Source organism: Callorhinchus milii, unplaced genomic scaffold (assembly GCF_018977255.1).
Source record: "Callorhinchus milii isolate IMCB2004 unplaced genomic scaffold, IMCB_Cmil_1.0 Scaffold11, whole genome shotgun sequence".
In the NCBI taxonomy this organism is placed as follows: Eukaryota; Metazoa; Chordata; class Chondrichthyes; order Chimaeriformes; family Callorhinchidae; genus Callorhinchus; species Callorhinchus milii.
This window is the reverse complement of record NW_024704752.1, coordinates 19,551,157-19,570,043: the sequence shown is the minus strand read 5'-3', so window position 1 is coordinate 19,570,043 and position 18,887 is coordinate 19,551,157. Positions and strand designations below refer to the sequence as shown.

Genomic DNA, 18,887 nt, shown 5'->3' with positions numbered 1-18,887 from the left:
ATATTTCTCATTAGTTACAATTGGGTCCCATGGTGTCTGGCATCAATGCCTGGATCTAATACAACACAAAATGACATGACAGCGCCTTTCATGTTAGGAGGTGCTGGACAGTCAGGGATTAGGACCTGAGCGGAGTTGGGGGTGGGTGGTTGGGATCAGGGAGGGTGGAGGCAGAGGAGGGAGGGTAGGGGGGTGGCCGAAGGCACGGTTGAAGAGAAGAACCTTGAGGTGTGCCCTGAAGGAGGCACGGGAGGGAACGAGGCAAAGGGAATGTGGGATGGAGTTCCATTGGGTGGGGGCAGAGAGGCTGACGGCCTGGCCACCGATGGTGGGGCGGGCTGGGCGGGGGATATGGAGCGGGCCAGAGCCTGCTGAGCGGAGGGAGCGGACAGAATGATAAGGGGTCAGCAGGTCAGAGAGGGCAAGGCCATTGAGGGCCTTGAAGGCAAGGATTTTTTGAACTGGATCCTCTGAGGGATGGGGAGCCAGTGGAACCGGGTGAGGGTGGGGGTGATGGGGTCACGGAGCCTGGTGCGGGAGAGGACACGAGCTGCAGAGTTCTGGGTGATCTTCAGCTTGTGGAGGGAAGAGTTGGGGAGGCCGACAATATTACATGATTCTACCCATTGTCTGTCAGCTATCTCACGATACCTGATGCACAGTTGTATACTTAAAAAGTAGATATGATTCAGTTTGAGGAAGCAAATCTCACGTCTTTGATACATGTAAAATAAACTGCTGCTCCATTTTACAGCTCTCCGTAATGTAGCCTTCAGATGCAAACAGAATCAATTCAGAAAACCAATGTTTGAAATTCTATTGTTCAATTGGGAAAGAATATCAAATCCAATTCCAGATACCGTTATCACAACTTTAATAAAACTTTGGATCTCGGTTTTTGAAAAAAAATTGCATTCATTTCTGTTCACACATATATGGGTTATTTATTCAGACAGTAGCTGGCCCGAAGCTTTGCAACTCTTGCAGTATAAATTTCACACCGTTTAAATGACACGCTGACGCAGTTGCAATCCCAGCAGCTAGAATCATGCTGTGTCAAATCTCCATAGAAACAGGGATCTGAAATGTTCAGAACAGGTGCTCTGCTTTCCCCGAAACTAAGCTTTGTAATACTCTCCTTATTCTTGGCGTATAACTCAAAACAGTCCCTGTACCTCGACAGTAAACCCCGTGAAGTGCTTTGAGATGTTAATGTGATGGACGACGTGATGTTATATCAAATGCGAGGATCTCACCAGGACTGTATTTCGTCCACATCTAAATGTTATTTTCTATAGCTTCACCGTTAGATGGAAATGGACGATTTTTCAATCACGGATATTTTGTAAACAAAATATTATTTTAAAGCATAAAATATTTACCTGCATCTTCAGTTTCTTCATCTTCTTCCACAGGACTTGGAATGTTGTCTTGATCGCTCACATCTTGCATTAGAATTCTTTCCGCCTTCAGAACATGTAAAACAAATGTTCATGACAGAATTTGCCACCGACTTGCCCAGTTTCTGAAAATATCCAAATCGTTTTCAATCCAGTTCATGTTCATTGTTTGCTATGCCCTCAATTTATAATACCCAAATTAAACACAATATTAACTTCTGAAATATTTATTAATTGGGAAGGAGGATCACACGCATTCTAACTTGCCTTTATTGATGGCCCAGGGAAAAAAGGAAAGGAAAATAAAAGTCAAGATTTTTGTTTTACAATATATACTGAATAATATAGGCCTTTAGTGAAGGGCCGGCCAGGCAACTGTCTACTAAGGTTTTCAACAAGTGCAATTTCTTTGATCAAGTGTTTAAGATTATGTTTCGTGGAGAAAATGATTGTAAAATTAATTTCTTCAGGGACAGTTAGAGCATTCGTGACATGGTCTATCGAATGTTTTTTTTCTATAAATGGTTCTGTGTATTTAACAAAACTGACAGCTAAATGCAACAAAACTGCTTTATTAATTCTTTTTGTGAAGGTTGGAATTTTGATGACTTGCTATTGGGAGGTTTTCAACTAATGCCATTTCCTTGTGGTTTTAAGATGACAGGGAAATGGAACAAAATTGCTTTGCTGAATTACCCTTCAGAACGGTTAGAATTTTTATGAATTTTCTTTTGAGGGGGTACAACAAATTTCTTGAATAGACAAAACAAAGAAACTGAACAAAATTCCTTTGTAGTATGTTTATAAAGTGCTCTGGTCGGGGGGGGGGGGGGGGGGGGGGGGAAGAGGCACCATTAGAAATTATGCTTACATCTCAATTATATTCAATCTACTTCCTTTAAAGCCAAACCTAGTCCTTCAAAACGATATGCATTGTTCTCTTCCTCTCTCTCTCTCTCTGCAGAGATGTCAATGTTGCAAACTGCAAAATAACATTTGAGGGATTATATTCCCTGGTCGATTTCCTCTCTGGAATCACTGCTGTTGTCATATGTGTGCAATGAGAACAAAATCGGAAAAATTAAATTTCACAGTGATTGAGCAACAAGTTTCATCTTGTTCACAGCGTTAATCTTCCTGAGCAATAATACTGTGCTTCCAGTGATTGTCTTCTATAAATCCATTCAAAAAAACTTAAGAAAACCTTTTTCTGGACAAACCATGCGGAAAACTAGAATTAGTACAACTTTGACTCGACAACTGTTTAATCAATCACTTCAAGGAATTGTGATTTGCATTTTGTATATACTGCACTTTCTTGAACAAAAAAGCCATCTATTTCTCTTCCCTCCTCCTCCTCAATACACAAGCCCACAAAATACACAGTCACTGCACTTTACAGTCTATTCTGTGAAGCGCTTTGAGACGTCTCGAAGACGTGATAAGGCACTATACCAAATGCAAGGATTATTATTATTCTCAGATGGTATAGCTAACCTTCCAATCATTGAACCATAATATTGTCACTGAACAAGATCTAAATGCTTCTGAAATTCACTGATTTTTGGATCACAGTAATTCCCCTAATAAAACTTTCGAACACAATACTGATGAAATCCCGTCAATGCTGCTTTTCCAACATAAGCTTTTTTTAAAAAAACCAAGAGCAGCAGATATCATTGGTACGTTGTACACAAATGTACAATAAAGATTAGAAATTTGATGAATACAATCTTGCGGCAAAAGGCATTCAAAAAATAATCTTAATTGTAAAATTCAGGTGATGCGTACGAGTCCTCAACTTATTCTGCTTTAATTGCAATTTTGTCCAGCGGATAATGTCAGTCAGCAACTATTGCTATAGTAATAGCCCATCTCCCCTCTATCTGTATCACTCTGAACTGTGAATGATGAGCTTGCTGTAGTGCTCAGCCCTGAATACTGCTGTCATTGTCCAAATGCATTTGTACAGCCATTTACTAAAACAGCAGTCAATGGCGCTGCACTAACTTAATATAGTAGCTGAAAAATTAGTCGCCATCAGAGTTACACCAAAAGAATAGAAAGTATATTATGGAAATGAACACTTAAAGAATGAAGCATGCAGCATTAGTTAGAAGCATGCTATCAATTTAGGAGCCTGCTGCCTGACAAATTCAAGGGACATTAGGTTCCGCCTTCAGTGAGCAGCCCTGTAGAATCCCGCATGGAAATCAACAAGCTGAAATAAAAGGATTGACGGAACAAATACAATTTAAAAAATTAGGCTGAAATCTTAGTCGGGTAGGTAGTGTTCTCGTTTTTAATCTCTATAATTATGCTTAAAACCTATGCATGCATCTAGCCAATATCTCAGTATTTAGTAAACTAAACCTTGCAATATTACGGTATAAAGTAAAACCTACCTTCACAGAATCAGCTTGAGCCACACGACATCGTTGCAGTAAATCCACAAACAAATAAATCAGAAGCACCTGAAAAATACATTAACATAAAAATATACATTTCATTACCCAATGTAAATTCCCCCCCACAAAGTAACAGAAGAATAATCCAAAACTTCTTTATTGTTGTACTGTTGAATTCTTATGCTTCTAATGGAAATATTAGAATTTTAGGATTAGATTCAGAACAATGAAAATAGTTCACTTATCAAGTAAAACATAGTCTTCATTTTCTAATGTTCTTGTTCTAAGGTTGCTTGCAATTGTATTAAAAATTTCACCCACAAGATACGCAGTCAATTAACTTTACAGTGTATCCTGTGAAGCTCTTTGAGACGTCTTGAAGATGTGATAAGGCGCTGTATCAAACGTAAGGATTATTACCTTATAAAATCTACACAATCACTGCATTTAGAATGAAAAAATAAACTAAAAACAACAATTGTGCATAACCTCGTCTCATTAACCTGAAGTAGTAATTCGACTAAAAAGTTGTTCAGATCATTATAGGCCTAATGTTTACAGGCATTGACACAATAAGGCCATGGTTCCAACCTGCACTTGTGCGGGAATGGGTGGGCAGAACAACAACAAAATTACATTTCTAAAGATGTTCCAAGCCGCTGGACAGACCTATTTTCAGACCCGAGCTGGGCATCGGGATCAGGGAGGGTGGAGGGCAGGGGTGATCAAAAGAATGATTGAAGAGGAGGGTCTTCAGATGGGTCCTGAAGGAGGCAAAGGAGGGGCCGAGGCAGAGGGACTGCAGGATGGAGTTCCAGAGGGTGGGGGCAGAGTGGCTGAAGCCCCACCCGGTGGGGCGAGCAAGGCGGGGGACGTGAAGCAGGCCGGAGCCCACTGAGCGGAGGGAGCGAGCAGGATGCTGGGGGTTAGGAGGTCGGAGAGGTAGGGGGGAGCAGGACCATGGAGAGCTTTGAAGGTGAGGACCAGGATCTTGAACCGTATCCCCTGTGTGAGGGGAAGCCAGTGGAGTCGGGTGAGAATGGGGGTGATAGGATCACAGAGCCCGGTGCGGGAGAGGACACAGGCTGCAGAGGTTAGCACTAATATTTTTTGACATGAAAAGGACACAAGACTTCCTCAAAACAAAAGATGCCAAAGCCAGCCGCCAATTTTGTTTAAAATGTCTTCATATCCACGTACATCAATGTTTTGACAGTGCCGTTATCTCGCCAAGTATTTGAATCCCATAGGAACTTGCTGTAATCTTCAGAATGTAAGAATATCTCAATTTTAAAAAAAAATCGCACTGTAATACAAAAATATTCCAAAAAAATCGAAGATGGTAAGAGGTTAATTCACTGCTAACCCCACTGAATTGATACACCAATGGTATCGAGTGGTAATAAGTACAAATTGGGATTCAATTCAGAAACTTGTACTGAGGTCAATATAATAGATTGCATTGAGAGCAAAAGTATCAAAAGGAATTCGAATGGCACTAATCGATCTTCTGTGGTTATCATCATTGTTGAACAGATCGATTATTGTTGAAGCTTTAAATTCTGCTGAGTTTTGCCCAACTCAATTAAATCCCCCCAAAATTGTTGAAGAGGATTATAAATTCAATACTGTATATCTCTTACAAAATCCATGGTAAAATATATAATTCAAGTACCTTCCACACCTAGTGTGTACTGATAAAATTAAAGCCATATTAACTCCAAACATGACCAAATCTGCAACAGAAATCCAATTTATGCTTTCCAATCTTCATACCAGGGATTGAACCGAGCTTACAATGAGCATTTAAGATTTCTTTAAAGTTACTAAAAGGTTTGCACACCCACCTCTTTAACTGCACTAAAGTTCCTCATATAGTCAAAGAACGTTCAAGGGAATATTGGTGAGCAGACCAAAAACAGTTCAATACTGAGCTGTGAATATTTAATGTGTTGTAGGAATTAACAAGGGATCTTGTGATCGTTTGTGTTTCCACAGGTACTCCATTCAGCCCCGAAGCTTCAGCGTAAATGTAAGAACAGTACAAAGGTGACAGAGAGAGAAAAAACAAGAATTCTGGAAACATGGATAATCAACAGGGTGTGAAATTGGAAAGCTTGCACTTTGCTCCAAATATAAAGGCAACAAAATCTAAAATTAGCCGGAGTAAGGCACTTCAAGAATATAATATTTAAGAATATAGGAATGATAAGAACATTCATTATACTCCAGCTCACTCTGTTGGTTTGGGATCAAGCTGAGATCTTGTGCTGAGTAGTTCCATCTTCTGATAAGCCTATATTGCCCAATACTATTCATAGAATCATAAAACACAGGAGGAGGCCGTTCAGCCCATTGTGTCTGTGCTGCTCTTTGAAAAGAGCTTCCAAATCAACCCCACTCCCCCATAGCCCTGATCAACCCCACTCCCCCATAGCCCTGATCAACCCCACTCCCCCATAGCCCTGATCAACCCCACTCCCCCATAGCCCTGATCAGCCCCACTCCCCCACTCTCTCCCCATAGCCCTGATCAACCCCACTCCCCCATAGCCCTGATCAACCCCACTCCCCCTCTCCCTCCCCATAGCCCTGATCAACCCCACTCCCCCATAGCCCTGATCAGCCCCACTCCCCCATAGCCCTGATCAACCCCACTCCCCCATAGCCCTGATCAGCACCCCACTCCCCACCCACTCCCCATAGCCCTGATCAACCCCACTCCCCCATAGCCCTGATCAACCCCACTCCCCATAGCCCTGATCAACCCCACTCCCCCATAGCCCTGATCAACCCCACTCCCCCATAGCCCTGATCAACCCCACTCCCCCATAGCCCTGATCAACCCCACTCCCCCATAGCCCTGATCAACCCCACTCCCCCATAGCCCTGATCAACCCCACTACCCCATAGCCCTGATCAGCCCCACTCCCCCATAGCCCTGATCAACCCCACTGCCTCGCTCTCCCCCCATAGCCCTGATCAACCCCACTCCCCCGCGCTCTCATCATAGCCTTGCAAACTTGTCCTCCCCAAATAATTATCTACTTGTTTCTTAAAATTTGTTATGGAATCGGCTCCCACCAGCCTTTCAGGCAATGCATTCCAGATCCCAACAACTCGCTGCGTGAAAAACATTCTCCTCACCTCTCCTCTGTCTCTTTTAAGAACTATTTTAAATACTGAAGCACAAATAATCTGTTCTTCTTCATTGTTTTCATATTCACGACAGTGGGAGATGGTCTATTATTAATAACTGCTCACATTAGCCTAGATCAGGTGGTGCTCCCTGTGTTCAGCTCACAAAAATAACTCTCTCACATCCACCCATTGATTTATTTAAAACAAAATAAATAACGCGTCTTCCATTGGGCTTTGATTTGCATTGCCTTAAGCATCTCTTCATAACCAATTAATTTAGGGATAAATTATTTGCGTTACCCTCTGTAACTGACCCCAGTTTATTCATTGGTTTCTCTGCACAAAAAAGTGAGTCATGCAATCATGAAGTAATTTACGAAGGTTGTTTCAGTGGGATACATATTTGCACCATTGCTCTATTAATGAATGTGATGTGAATAGTTTCAGCTACTGCTCAGAAATGGTCTCTTCAAAGTCCAATGTCAAAGCACTGGTTTCATTTCCTTCCACTCATGTTGGTTTCAAAGTAAACCACAAGCCATCAAAAAAAATATTTTCAGTCTCTCAGAAAATTTGCTTCTTTATCACTATTACATAAAGTGCGTTAATTTTAAGCTTATTTTATTGCCCAATAAGTATTCAGTTCAAACAAACGTTTGCCAAGTCCACATGGAATCAAACCAGTTTAATCAAAATCATTTTTGTATGCTAACATTCATTTGTGTCACACTTATTTTGTTCTGTCCTACAAAAAGGAACCATTTTGACTTTAAAGCTTTTCATCCTTTGAAAGAAAAAGAAACCCTCGAAATTGTTCACAGGAACAATCTCCAGGATTTCATTTGAAATCAAAATCTTGATATGAAACAGCATATTTTTCTTTCATGCAATGATATGCAGCTTGAGATCACGAAAAATGAATGGATTTCCATGTCATACCAATTATTTATGGCTGCTCCTCTCTGGATTCCTACCTGCATGAAGAACCCAATCACGAATGAAACCAAAAATGGTTGCAATCCAGCGTGAGCGATTGTGACAGGCAACCCTGCAATGACCAACACAACATTCTCAATTAAACAAACAAAAACAGTTCACAAAACTTAACGGTTCTCGCTTCTTTCATGCACTTTGGATTTTCGTATCTTCGTCCTTACCTTCAAGGCCCTCCATGGCTTTGCCCCCCCCCCCCCCCCCTCCTACATCGTTGACCTGCTGACACCCTATCAACCTGCCCGCTCCCGCCATGCAGCGGGCTCTGGCCTGCTCCATGTCTCTCGCCCAACCAGCCCTACCATCGGTGGCCGGGCTTTCAGCCTCTCTGCCCCCACCATCTGGAACTCCATCCCATTACCCCATCGCTCGCTTCCTCTCTTGCCTCCTGCAAGGTGAAACTCAAGACCCTCCTTTTTGACCGTGCCTTCAGCCATCCTCCTACCCCCTCTGCCCTCCCTCATCCCAACCCTGCCCCCCCCACCCCCCCATGCTCGGGTCCTGATCCCTGACTGTTCAGCGCCTTTGGACGTCCTTCCAATGTGAAAGATGCTTTACGAATGTAATTTTGTTGTTGTCAGATAGTTTCCATCACGAACAGGTCCTTATTAACTGAGCATTGTCACTTGAAACAAACACTTTTGGATAAATTTGCCCCTTGAATTAAGTTGAATGACAAATCACATTTTGCTTCAAAAATGTTTTAAAAAGGCATTTTGCCTGCCACGTTGCTCCCTCCCCATTGACCTAATGCCACCCATTTATTTTTTGGTGCGGTGGTGGGGCGGGGGGGGGGGGAAGGGGAGAGATCTTAATAATAAATCTTATACACATACAAAATCCCAAGCTAATAAAGCACACACTTCAGAATATTAATCCATCTTTATAAAGCTTCCCTACATAGACAACAATCCTTTCCCCTGACCTGAGCACCACAGAAATTTTACTGTTCAATGGACAATTTGCTGATTTTTATCTGCATCTATTCTTAAATTTTTCAGTACAATTTCAGGTTGTTTGAAAGAGGTCATCAACAAGTCATTAAACACTTGTGTTGGAGATTGTTCCATTATCAACAATTTATCCTTTATTCAATGTATTAATTCAAAACAGATGTTTATTTTTCAGTAAATCGCATCTTATTTTTAGTGAGGAAATTATGTTATTTACTCAAGCCAATTGAGAATTTGTACATTCCGCACGTGATTTAATTATTCATCAAACTCAACTGGTTGCTCTTCACTTAACAATTTCACGCAATCAATTATTAAATATCCATAGATTTTTCATTTGAATATGGTTCAAAATGTACTCATTCCACTTCCTCACAAAGTAATTACTTAATAGGTAATCAATTAGTCTAGTTCAGGAATGTAGCTCACTTGGGAGGGTGCCAAATTATCGAACCAAGGCCCAAGCTGCAGGAAGGTGTTATCTTGGGAGGGAGAGTGTGAGGTGTGCGTGTGTGTGCGTGAGCTAATCTTGGAAAACAGACTATTAATTAGTTAGCGACTGCAGTCTATTCACAGCTGTATACTACCATTTTATCAAAGCAATTCACTGTAAAGTTACACTAAATGATTTTTAAAAGAGCTATTAAAATGCTATTTGACATCAGAAACACTGGCTAGCTGAATGTTTCTCAGCCAAAGTGTACACAGTGGCCCGAGGAGCTACTTGGTCTGTTGGCCTCATTCCCACAGTTGACAATGACAATGCGGCAGGCAAGGCATTGCCCAACATTCTCTTGGCCCCCAGTAACTGCTAAAAATAATACTTTCAACTGAAGTAAACGACAGTTTTAAAATCTTTCACAATCATGGCAAATGCATCGCAACGTGTTACAAACTGTACACAAACAACTTTGAAAATGATCTTTCAAAATTGTCCCAAGGTTACTGCCACAAATGACAGTTTGATAAAATCTAAAAAAAAATCTCTGCGACTCTCGTTCAATATGTAGGAAACAAACCATTGCATTTCACGAACGTGTGTGGATTGACAAGCAATCTCAGCAGGTTTTTTGCTGACAGACTGGATTTCTAGTTACCATTATTATTATTTCCAGTTGCTATTATTATTATTATGATTATTATTTTCAGTTACTATTGTTATTATTTCCAGTTTGATTTCTCAACTGTTTTGTTAACACTCAGACTTGCTCTTCAATCTTACTGCTTTAGAAAGCCAATGCAATATATGCAAACTCTACCTTGAGCTAAGTTGACTTACCCAGTATTCCAGTTCCCAATATACTGCCAATTGAAATAAAATCTGCAAAATATGAAACACCAAAATTCCAGTTATAACATACGTCGATACATAATCGATAAAAAAACAAACAGAAGTAAAATTTGTGAAATCAGCATTAACGGTACTTAAGGGAATGAAAACATATTTTCAACAGGAACGCGTGAACGCCAATGAGGCTATACAATACAGACACAATTTAAGGATGAGTTGATACCCTTACAACGTTATCAAATGAAACCAGTGATCTGCCTCAAACTCCTTGTCAGTTATTTCCCATTCCATACAACACACAGGTTCCTTTTGTAGGTTTTCTACATTCTTGGGACCTCCTCCTGATGTGAAATGTAATTTGTTGTTTTTCTCTCCTGAATTTACAGATTCCCTCAATCGCTATGAATGAAAGGGTCACAACAGCATCCAGATGGGGTAGCAAATCCTTGATATTGTTAGTATCACTTTATAAGGATCCGATCAAAGGATTATGGCAATTGTTTCTGTCTGATTAATGGTGGAGTTAATGAATCATCACAATACAGTTTGCAATCGGTTTTTAATTTTGAGGAGCGAATGAGAAATATCTGAAAAATATTTTGATTTCTCAACTTTCTCAAGCAAATTGTTTTTCCGTGGTATCTGTACACCATGGTAATCCACTCCTAGGCCATTTGGTTTAAGGTGCTCTGGCTGGTGAACAAACTTATTCCAAAATTCAATTTGGGTAATTATGAATTATTGGCCAAACAGTAACTTATTTAGTGCCCATCTCTTTGTGCAATCTAATTCATTCACTGAAGCGGGAGCTCAGAGAGTGAGAAACGTGACTCGCCAAGCGATATTTATTTATTTAGCAAAGTCCCTTCCAATAGCAATTAACCTATTCAGCACAGAATGCATTCAGGGAATAGCTCAATTATGTTTTCAGTGATCAAATTTGTTCGGGATCAATCAGGCAAGTGACTCAGATTGAATTGTGGGAATCTCAGTTAACACCTATTTTGTTGAGAAATTAATTTATCAACTTCCCCCCCACACCCGTGTCTGATTGACAATTTGACCATATTTTTCAAAGTTGAATTAATGGCTCTGCATTGGCTCACAAAGCAATTTAACCCAAAATCCAGTCAACTGGCATTTAATCTATTCAAAATTTAACAAATGTTTTGTTCCAGGAATCACTGAAACCTTGATCTTCATGAAGATTTTCAGAAAATGCATTTGTCTAGAAAGGTGTATTTTAGACTATGCAGATTTTGATGGTAATTTACCTTGTCATCCAGCCTTCTCCAGGACAGTCAAAATTGGCAAAACTCTGTTCTCTCAACTAGTGACGTACAGAAACTGGCTTCAAAAAAGTAAAGGTAGAAGGCTCTGCTTATAGCTATGCTTAGGAGTCCTGTAGCTCAGTGGTTAGAGCACTCGCTTTGCAAGTGAGAGACCTGAGTTCAATTCCAGGCAGAGGGCGAAACCTTGGGCAAGTTTCCTTACTCCACACAGAGCCTAATAATACTCCCTCCAATACCAAAAACAATAATAAATTGGTCATTTTCAATCTACGACTGTTTGTGGGACATTGCTGTGCGCAATTGGCTGCCGCGTTCGCCCACAAATATACAGTCACTTCACTTTACAGTGTGTTCTGTGAAGCGCTTTGGGACGTCCTCCCGACGTGAAAAGCGCTATATCAAATGCAAGGATTATTATTATTATTATTGGGTTATGACACTATTTCCAGTTTATCCCCACTCCCCCCCAAAAAAAACTAGGATTATGAATAATATGTTCCAAAAAACACAAATGAACTAAATCCAGGAGTTACTGGGCTCAGATGTCCAAATCCACTCTTACAGGCAGCATTTTATTCCAAAACACAACTTGATGGATTAAAATTGGAACAAAGCTACTCAGCAAAACTGAAGATTAAATGCTGACTTACCAAATACCGTCAACTACATCTAGCCTCAAGTCATCGTGCTTTCTAGTTCATACCCACGTCCACATCCACAACAGTGATCAATCTACACATTCTCCCCAAAACAATGATAGGAGCTGTAAAAGCTTAGCTTATTTGGTATGGGAGTAGAAGACAAGAAAGCAGAAAATGTCAAGACACAAAACAATCAACATATTTTTGACTGATATCAAGACAGCTGTATGAACATTACTGTAGCAACAGGAGATGTAACATTGTAGGGTGTATTTTTGATGTGACACCGACGACAGAAGGAGACGGATAAGCACCAGAATTGAAACACATCAAAGAAACCGAAATGCCATGATTTATGAACAACAAGGTAACAAACAGGACCAGATTTGTTAACTTTAGCTTCCAAATAACAATTCGCTTGGTTTGTAAACAAAGCCAACAATCAAAAGAAAAGCAAACAAATAAATAGACTGTGTAGAAGAAACTTGCAGCTTCTAACTTCCCCCCCGCTGTGGCTGATTGACATTTTGCCCATGTTTTTCCAATGTTGATTATTTAAACAATTTGTTTTCGTGACTGTTCCAAAAATCTGTAAATTTGCCGCAACCTGGAAAAGGGAGGGAGGGAAGAAAAATGACAAAAGAAAAAACATTTTCAAGAGGAAAACTAGTTACAAACAAGGCATTGCATTTATCTCCAGTTCCATTACTGGCAACTAACACCAACAAGTTGCATTTGTAGAAGACCTTTCATCTCAGGGGGACGTCCCAAGGCACTGGACAATGAGGGCTTGTACTTGAGCTGGGGGTTGGAGTCAAGAGAGGTAGAGGGCAAGGGAGGATGACCAAAGGCACGATCAAACAGAACTTGAAATGGGACTTGAAAGAGGTGAGGGAGGGGATCTGGGGGGAGACCCGAGAGAGAGATGGGGGGTGGAGGCTGAAGGTCAGACTGTTGCTGCTGATGATCTAAACTGAATAAATGAGCACAAATAGTTTGTTAATGAGACAACAATTTTGTGTTCCACACGCCTATCATAGCAAATTGTTTTTCGTTTAGATTCTAAATTAAGCAGATTAATGACACTTCATTTTAACCTCATTAAATTACCTTTCAGGCTTTAAAGGAATCAAAAGACGCAGATGTTTTAGAACAAAACAGCTTGAAGTGAATAATGACATTTACTAGACTTGCAGTGTTAATATCTGAACTTGTGTTTCTGAAGAAGAAGAAACTCCATATCATCGAAACATCCAGCGCTCTGATTGTTTTTAAAAGTCTTATTTACAAAGCTAAGTTAATTAGTGAGTAAATTCAACAAATAGGTGAAATAGAAGTCTTTGTGCATGTCTTAGGTGTGTTTAAATCAAACAGTTAGCATTATTCTCTTGTGTAAATGAGAGTTGTCACCAGCATTGAACTTCTTTTTCTGCATTTGCAAACGTAATAAAATAGAGCTTCTTTTTTCTTGGGATGGATTCTACGTCTCCACACATTATTGCCTTACTCATTCCGCAACTTCCCATTAAACCTGCCAGGACAGCCCCATCCACAAAATCCACAGAGAAATTACACTGAATTAAAATCTGTAAACATCATCCAGACTTAATTGTTTTATCTAAACCTTGGCATCATTTTGCCCACAAAAATACAGTCATTTCACTTTACAGTATATTCTGTGAAGCGATTTGAGACATCTAAAAATGTGATAAAGCACTATATCAAATGCATTGATTATTATGATTATTATTATTATTGCATACTCCATGTTAAAAGGCAACTGTCTCAGTTTTTGATTTTGGGAGGTAGGAAGCAGCAATCTGCATGACTGAATAAAACTAACACGTATGAAAGAGATGAAGGCGGTTCAGCCTCTGAAGCACGCTGCACCGTTTAGGGCTGAATTCACTTGCCAGTCAGACCATTTTTCCACTTTGAAGCTACTCTTACTACAGTATTTACTATCTAATGGATTAGATACTGAATCAATTCACTTTTGAATTGATACAGAACCATCATCCCATTTCACGAGGTGGCAGTCTAATCCACAAGTTTATTTTGTGGCCTCTTTACCTTGTAATCATGCCCTTGTTTCATCTGTTCTGATCTTGCACAATAAGCTCCCCCCAACATGGTATTATCGAACCTCTTCATCAAAAAACATGAACATGTTTTAACCTTAATCTTTTTTCCAATAAGAACCTTCTTTTTCAGCACTTTTCAAGGATCAGCATCTGAAACCTGGACTTCACTTAATAAATGTTAATCACCTCCTTGTATTGAACTTCTAACTCAGCATTTAAAAATATTGAATCCTGGATCCAATTAAAAGTTTCGTTTTTTTCTAATAGATACAACACTATTTTTTTATACAGTATAGTAACAGCATAGAGAGAACACACATTTTTCCTTTCCTATGTCCCCTCACTTAAAAAGTTCACTTAGAAAGTTTTTTCCCCCATTGGAAACACAGTAATGTGGGCAAAGTCTCTTCATCATCAGTGCTGGACATCTAAAACAGCTGGAAATGAATAAATGAAGCACAGAATGCAACTGTAAATGTTCCTCCAATTGAAGTGAAATTTCTCATTTTTCAGTCCTTCAGATGAGATGCTAAACTGAGGTCCCATCTGCCTGTACATGTGGACGTTAAAGATCCCCTGGCACTGCTCGAAAAGAGAAGCAAGTTTATCCTGATGTCCTGGTCAACAATCCCCCGCATAAAATTGGTCAGGCTGTTTGTGGGACACTGCTGTGCCCAATTGGTTGCCGCATTTTGCCTACAAAATAGTCAATCCACTTTATATCCTTATCCTGTGAAGCACTTTGAGATGTCTTGACTACGTATTAAGATGCTATATCAAATGCAAGGATTATTATTATTATTTTCCAATGAGAAATCCATGCAGCAAGCAAGTAAACTCCAGTAAGAGACAGATCTAGATTTTAATGCAACATTTTTTTGGTCAGCAGCCAAATCTAGATTATCTCCATAAAATATTTTTGGTATTTGGAGGAGATGTCATATTTGAGAACAGATGGCACGGTGGGGAACAAACCAGTGTCAGTGTGTCATTGCTGGAACTTGTCCACAATTTAATATGGTTCTCAGTTAAAATAAATGTTTGGTTCTGATTCTTATTTGATTAAGTGAGTATGCAATATATCCGGATGACACTCATATCCTCAAAGCACTTCCCACCACTAACCAATGCCAACTCTCTGGAGCCTTGCCCTCTTCCTCTCCACCTTCAAAACTCACCTGAAGCTTTGATTGTGATTTGGCCAATTTTCCTCTACCCTCCTCCCCAGGCTCTAGCTCGAGATAACACATCTCAGAGGGGCCTTTCCAGAGGTCACGGGAAACAGTAAAACCCAGAACAATATTTGGGAATGTACCAAGACAGATGAACAAGAGGACATGGGTTTGGTTGGAGTTGCCCAGTGGGTAATTTACAGCTGGAACATGCGGCCAGGAAGGGTGGCTGGAGCCAGGACACGGGATTCAATATGAATCCTTGCTTGTTGTTGTGTTAGGAAGATGGCAGGGAGAGTGTTTTGGATGAAGGAGTCAGAAGGGCCAATGGGCCTTCTTCATCCAAGCCAATCTTGTGGATGTGTGAGTTGTGTGATGCTCCCTGAGGTGAGCGGCACTGTGTAAATCTAAATTGTTGTTGAGGCACAATATCAAATGCAAGTGCTGTGTATTGTGGGGAGGAGAAGGGAGAATAGAAATAGTTGTTGGCTGCTACATCTCAAAAGGTTAGAAAGTTTATTGAGAATAAAATCAGTGTCTTGTGAGTTTCACCATTTCTGTGAAGCGCTTTGAGACGTCTCGACGACACGACAGAGCGCTACATGATAATGCAAGAACTATTATTATTATTATTTTAAATGCAGTTTTGCAAGACTAATAATCCTTGCATTTGATACAGCTCCTTTCATGTCAGGAGGACATGTCAAAGCACTTCACAGGATGTAGTTGTAAAATGTGTTGACTTTATAAATTATACTTTCATAAGAAAACAAGGCAGCCAATTTGCACACAGCAAAGTCCCACAAACAGTCATGAAGTGAATAACCAATTTTGTTGGTGGGTTTGTTGGCCAGGACACGGGGGGGGGGGGGGGGGGGGTAAACTCGCCTTACAAAATCTCATCAAATCATTTTCTCTCTTTTTTACTATTGCCGAATAATATTAATAATAATTGCTTTTTGATATAGCGCCTTATCAGGTCTCCGCAATGTCTGAAAAGCGTTTCACAGAATATACTGTAGAGTGAATGGGCTGCAATATTTAGTGGGCGAGAAACGGCAGCAAATTGCCCACAGCAGCGTCTCACAAACAGTTGCGGGTTTGAGTGGCCACAAAAAAAACCCACTTTTTTTTTAAACAAAGGGTGAATAAAAATAAAAATCTCGTGAGAACAACAAAATAGTGTAGAAACCGGGACCTAACACCCACCCCCACCGTCTCTCCCTCTCTCTCTATACCTATTTCTCTCTCTGGGGTTTAACCCCCTCCACCCACTCAGGACTTGGCTTTATTGCAGGGAAGTGAAACCTGCAGTTCCCAGAGCAGCCAAACACCCAGTAGAAAAATGCTACGTATTGAGCATGAAACCCTGGCCAGGGATACAGGGTACAGGGGTACAGGGGTACAGGGTACAGGGGTACAGGGGTACAGGGTACAGGGGTACAGGGGGACAGGGTACAGGGGTACAGGGGGACAGGGGTACAGGGTACAGGGGTACAGGGATCGGGGGTACAGGGATCGGGGGTACAGGGATACAGGGGTACAGGGGTACAGGGTACAGGGGTACAGGGGTACAGGGGTACAGGGGTACAGGGATCGGGGGTACAGGGATACAGGGTACAGGGGTACAGGGGTACAGGGGTACAGGGGTACAGGGGTACAGGGGTACAGGGTACAGGGGTACAGGGTACAGGGATACAGGGTACAGGGTACAGGGGTACAGGGGTACAGGGGTACAGGGTACAGGGGTACAGGGGTACAGGGTGACAGGGGTACAGGGTACAGGGGTACAGGGATACAGGCAGGGTACAGGGGTACAGGGAGGGGTACAGCGGTACAGGGGTACAGGGGTCCAGGGGTACAGGGGTCCACGGATGGGGTACAGGGGGGTCCAGGGGTCCAGGGATGGGGTACAGGGGGGTCCAGGATGGGGTACAGGAGGGGTCCAGGGGTCCAGGGATGGGGTCCAGGGGTCCAGGGATGGGGTACAGGGGGGGTCCAGGGATGGGGTACAGGGGGGGGTCCAGGGATGGGGTACAGGAGGGGTCCAGGGATGGGGTCCAGGGATGGGGTCCAGGGGTCCAGGGATGGGGTACAGGGGGGGTCCAGGGATGGGGTCCAGGGGTCCAGGGATGGGGTCCAGGGGTCCAGGGATGGGGTCCAGGGATGGGGTCCAGGGATGGGGTACAGGGGGGTCCAGGGATGGGGTCCAGGGGGGTCCAGGGATGGGGTCCAGGGGTCCAGGGATGGGGTACAGGGGGGGTCCAGGGGTCCAGGGATGGGGTACAGGAGGGGTCCAGGGATGGGGTCCAGGGGTCCAGGGATGGGGTCCAGGGGTCCAGGGATGGGGTACAGGGGGGGTCCAGGGGTCCGGGGATGGGGTACAGGGGGGGTCCAGGGGTCCGGGGATGGGGTACAGGGGGGGTCCGGGGATGGGGGACGTGTGTTGTATTTGTTACACTCCCTCCTGTGTTTGTGGTTGAAATGAAGATGCAGACAAACTGCGTCCAGCGGAGGGTTAATAATACCCCACAGGGCGGGTTACGGGGCCCTACAGCAAAATTATATATTATACCATATCATCTCATCTCATATCATATTATATTATATTATATTATATTTGTCCGCAGAGAAAAGACTTACAGCACTGCAGCATCACCAGCCTCACCCTCCACCGTCTGTCCGGGCGTTTCCTGCGCTTTTTCAGGGACAGAGCGCTGTAGCTGTGCCCGTCCCCCCCCTCCCCCCCTCCCCCCCCATCACCCTCCCCCCCTCCCCCCCTCACCCCCTCCCCCGGTCTGTCTGTCTGTCTGTGTCTCCCTCTCCCTCTCCCGCACAGACTGCGGCTCCGCTGCGGTTAATCAGCCACTTGCGGGCGGGCGGTGGCTCCTCGGCTCAGCCCTCTCTCCCTCTCTCTCTCTGTGTCTCTCCCCAACTCACCTCCTCCTCCTCTTCCTCATTCCTTCCCCCACTTCAGGTGCTCCTCCTGTAAAGCCATCGAGTCATTCATTAATTGCAGAGGATAATGTGCGCAGCAAAAAGGGGACTTGGCATTCAGTTCATATACCCAAACAACCAATAATAATAACAAATAACAATAAATACTATAATAAATAATAACAATCCTGGGATTTGTCACAGCGCCCGATCACGTCTTCGCGACGTCTCAAAGCGCTTCACAGGATATACTGTAAAGTGAATTGACTGCGTATTTTGTGGGCGAAACGCTGACAAATTGACCTCACTGACAATTGTACGCTTTCCGGTTGAAAGGTGGGATTTTTTTTTAATGAATGGGAGTTGGTTCGGAAGCAAAATGCCCTTTACCTTAAACCTGGCAATGGAATGTTCATAATGCGCACACGGCTTTTTCTCCATCAATGGGTGAGGATGTGTCATTTCACACTTATAAACAGATAACACCTCTGCTGAACAGCCGTGCCGAGCCGAGGCGTGGCCCCTCGCACTATAAGTAGCGCTGAAATGGTTTCACGACGAGACGTGATCATTGAT

At 42.4% G+C, this 18,887-nt stretch overlaps 1 protein-coding gene across 2 annotated transcripts in view; it reads right to left on the bottom strand.

Annotated features, from left to right (window-relative positions):
* si:ch211-51h4.2 overlaps positions 1-18,129 on the bottom strand; it is a 145,431-nt gene extending 127,302 nt beyond the window's left edge. For both annotated transcript variants that reach the window (XM_042339371.1, XM_042339372.1), the window contains exons 1-5: positions 18,018-18,129; positions 10,174-10,215; positions 7,923-7,996; positions 3,806-3,874; positions 1,383-1,467 (exon numbers count right to left, since the gene is read on the bottom strand). In XM_042339371.1, coding sequence (XP_042195305.1) covers positions 1,383-1,467; positions 3,806-3,874; positions 7,923-7,996; positions 10,174-10,215; positions 18,018-18,030 — 283 coding nt within the window. In that variant the 5' untranslated portion in view covers positions 18,031-18,129. The remainder of the gene's footprint in view (positions 1-1,382; positions 1,468-3,805; positions 3,875-7,922; positions 7,997-10,173; positions 10,216-18,017) is intronic.
* Positions 18,130-18,887: the final 758 nt, after the last annotated feature.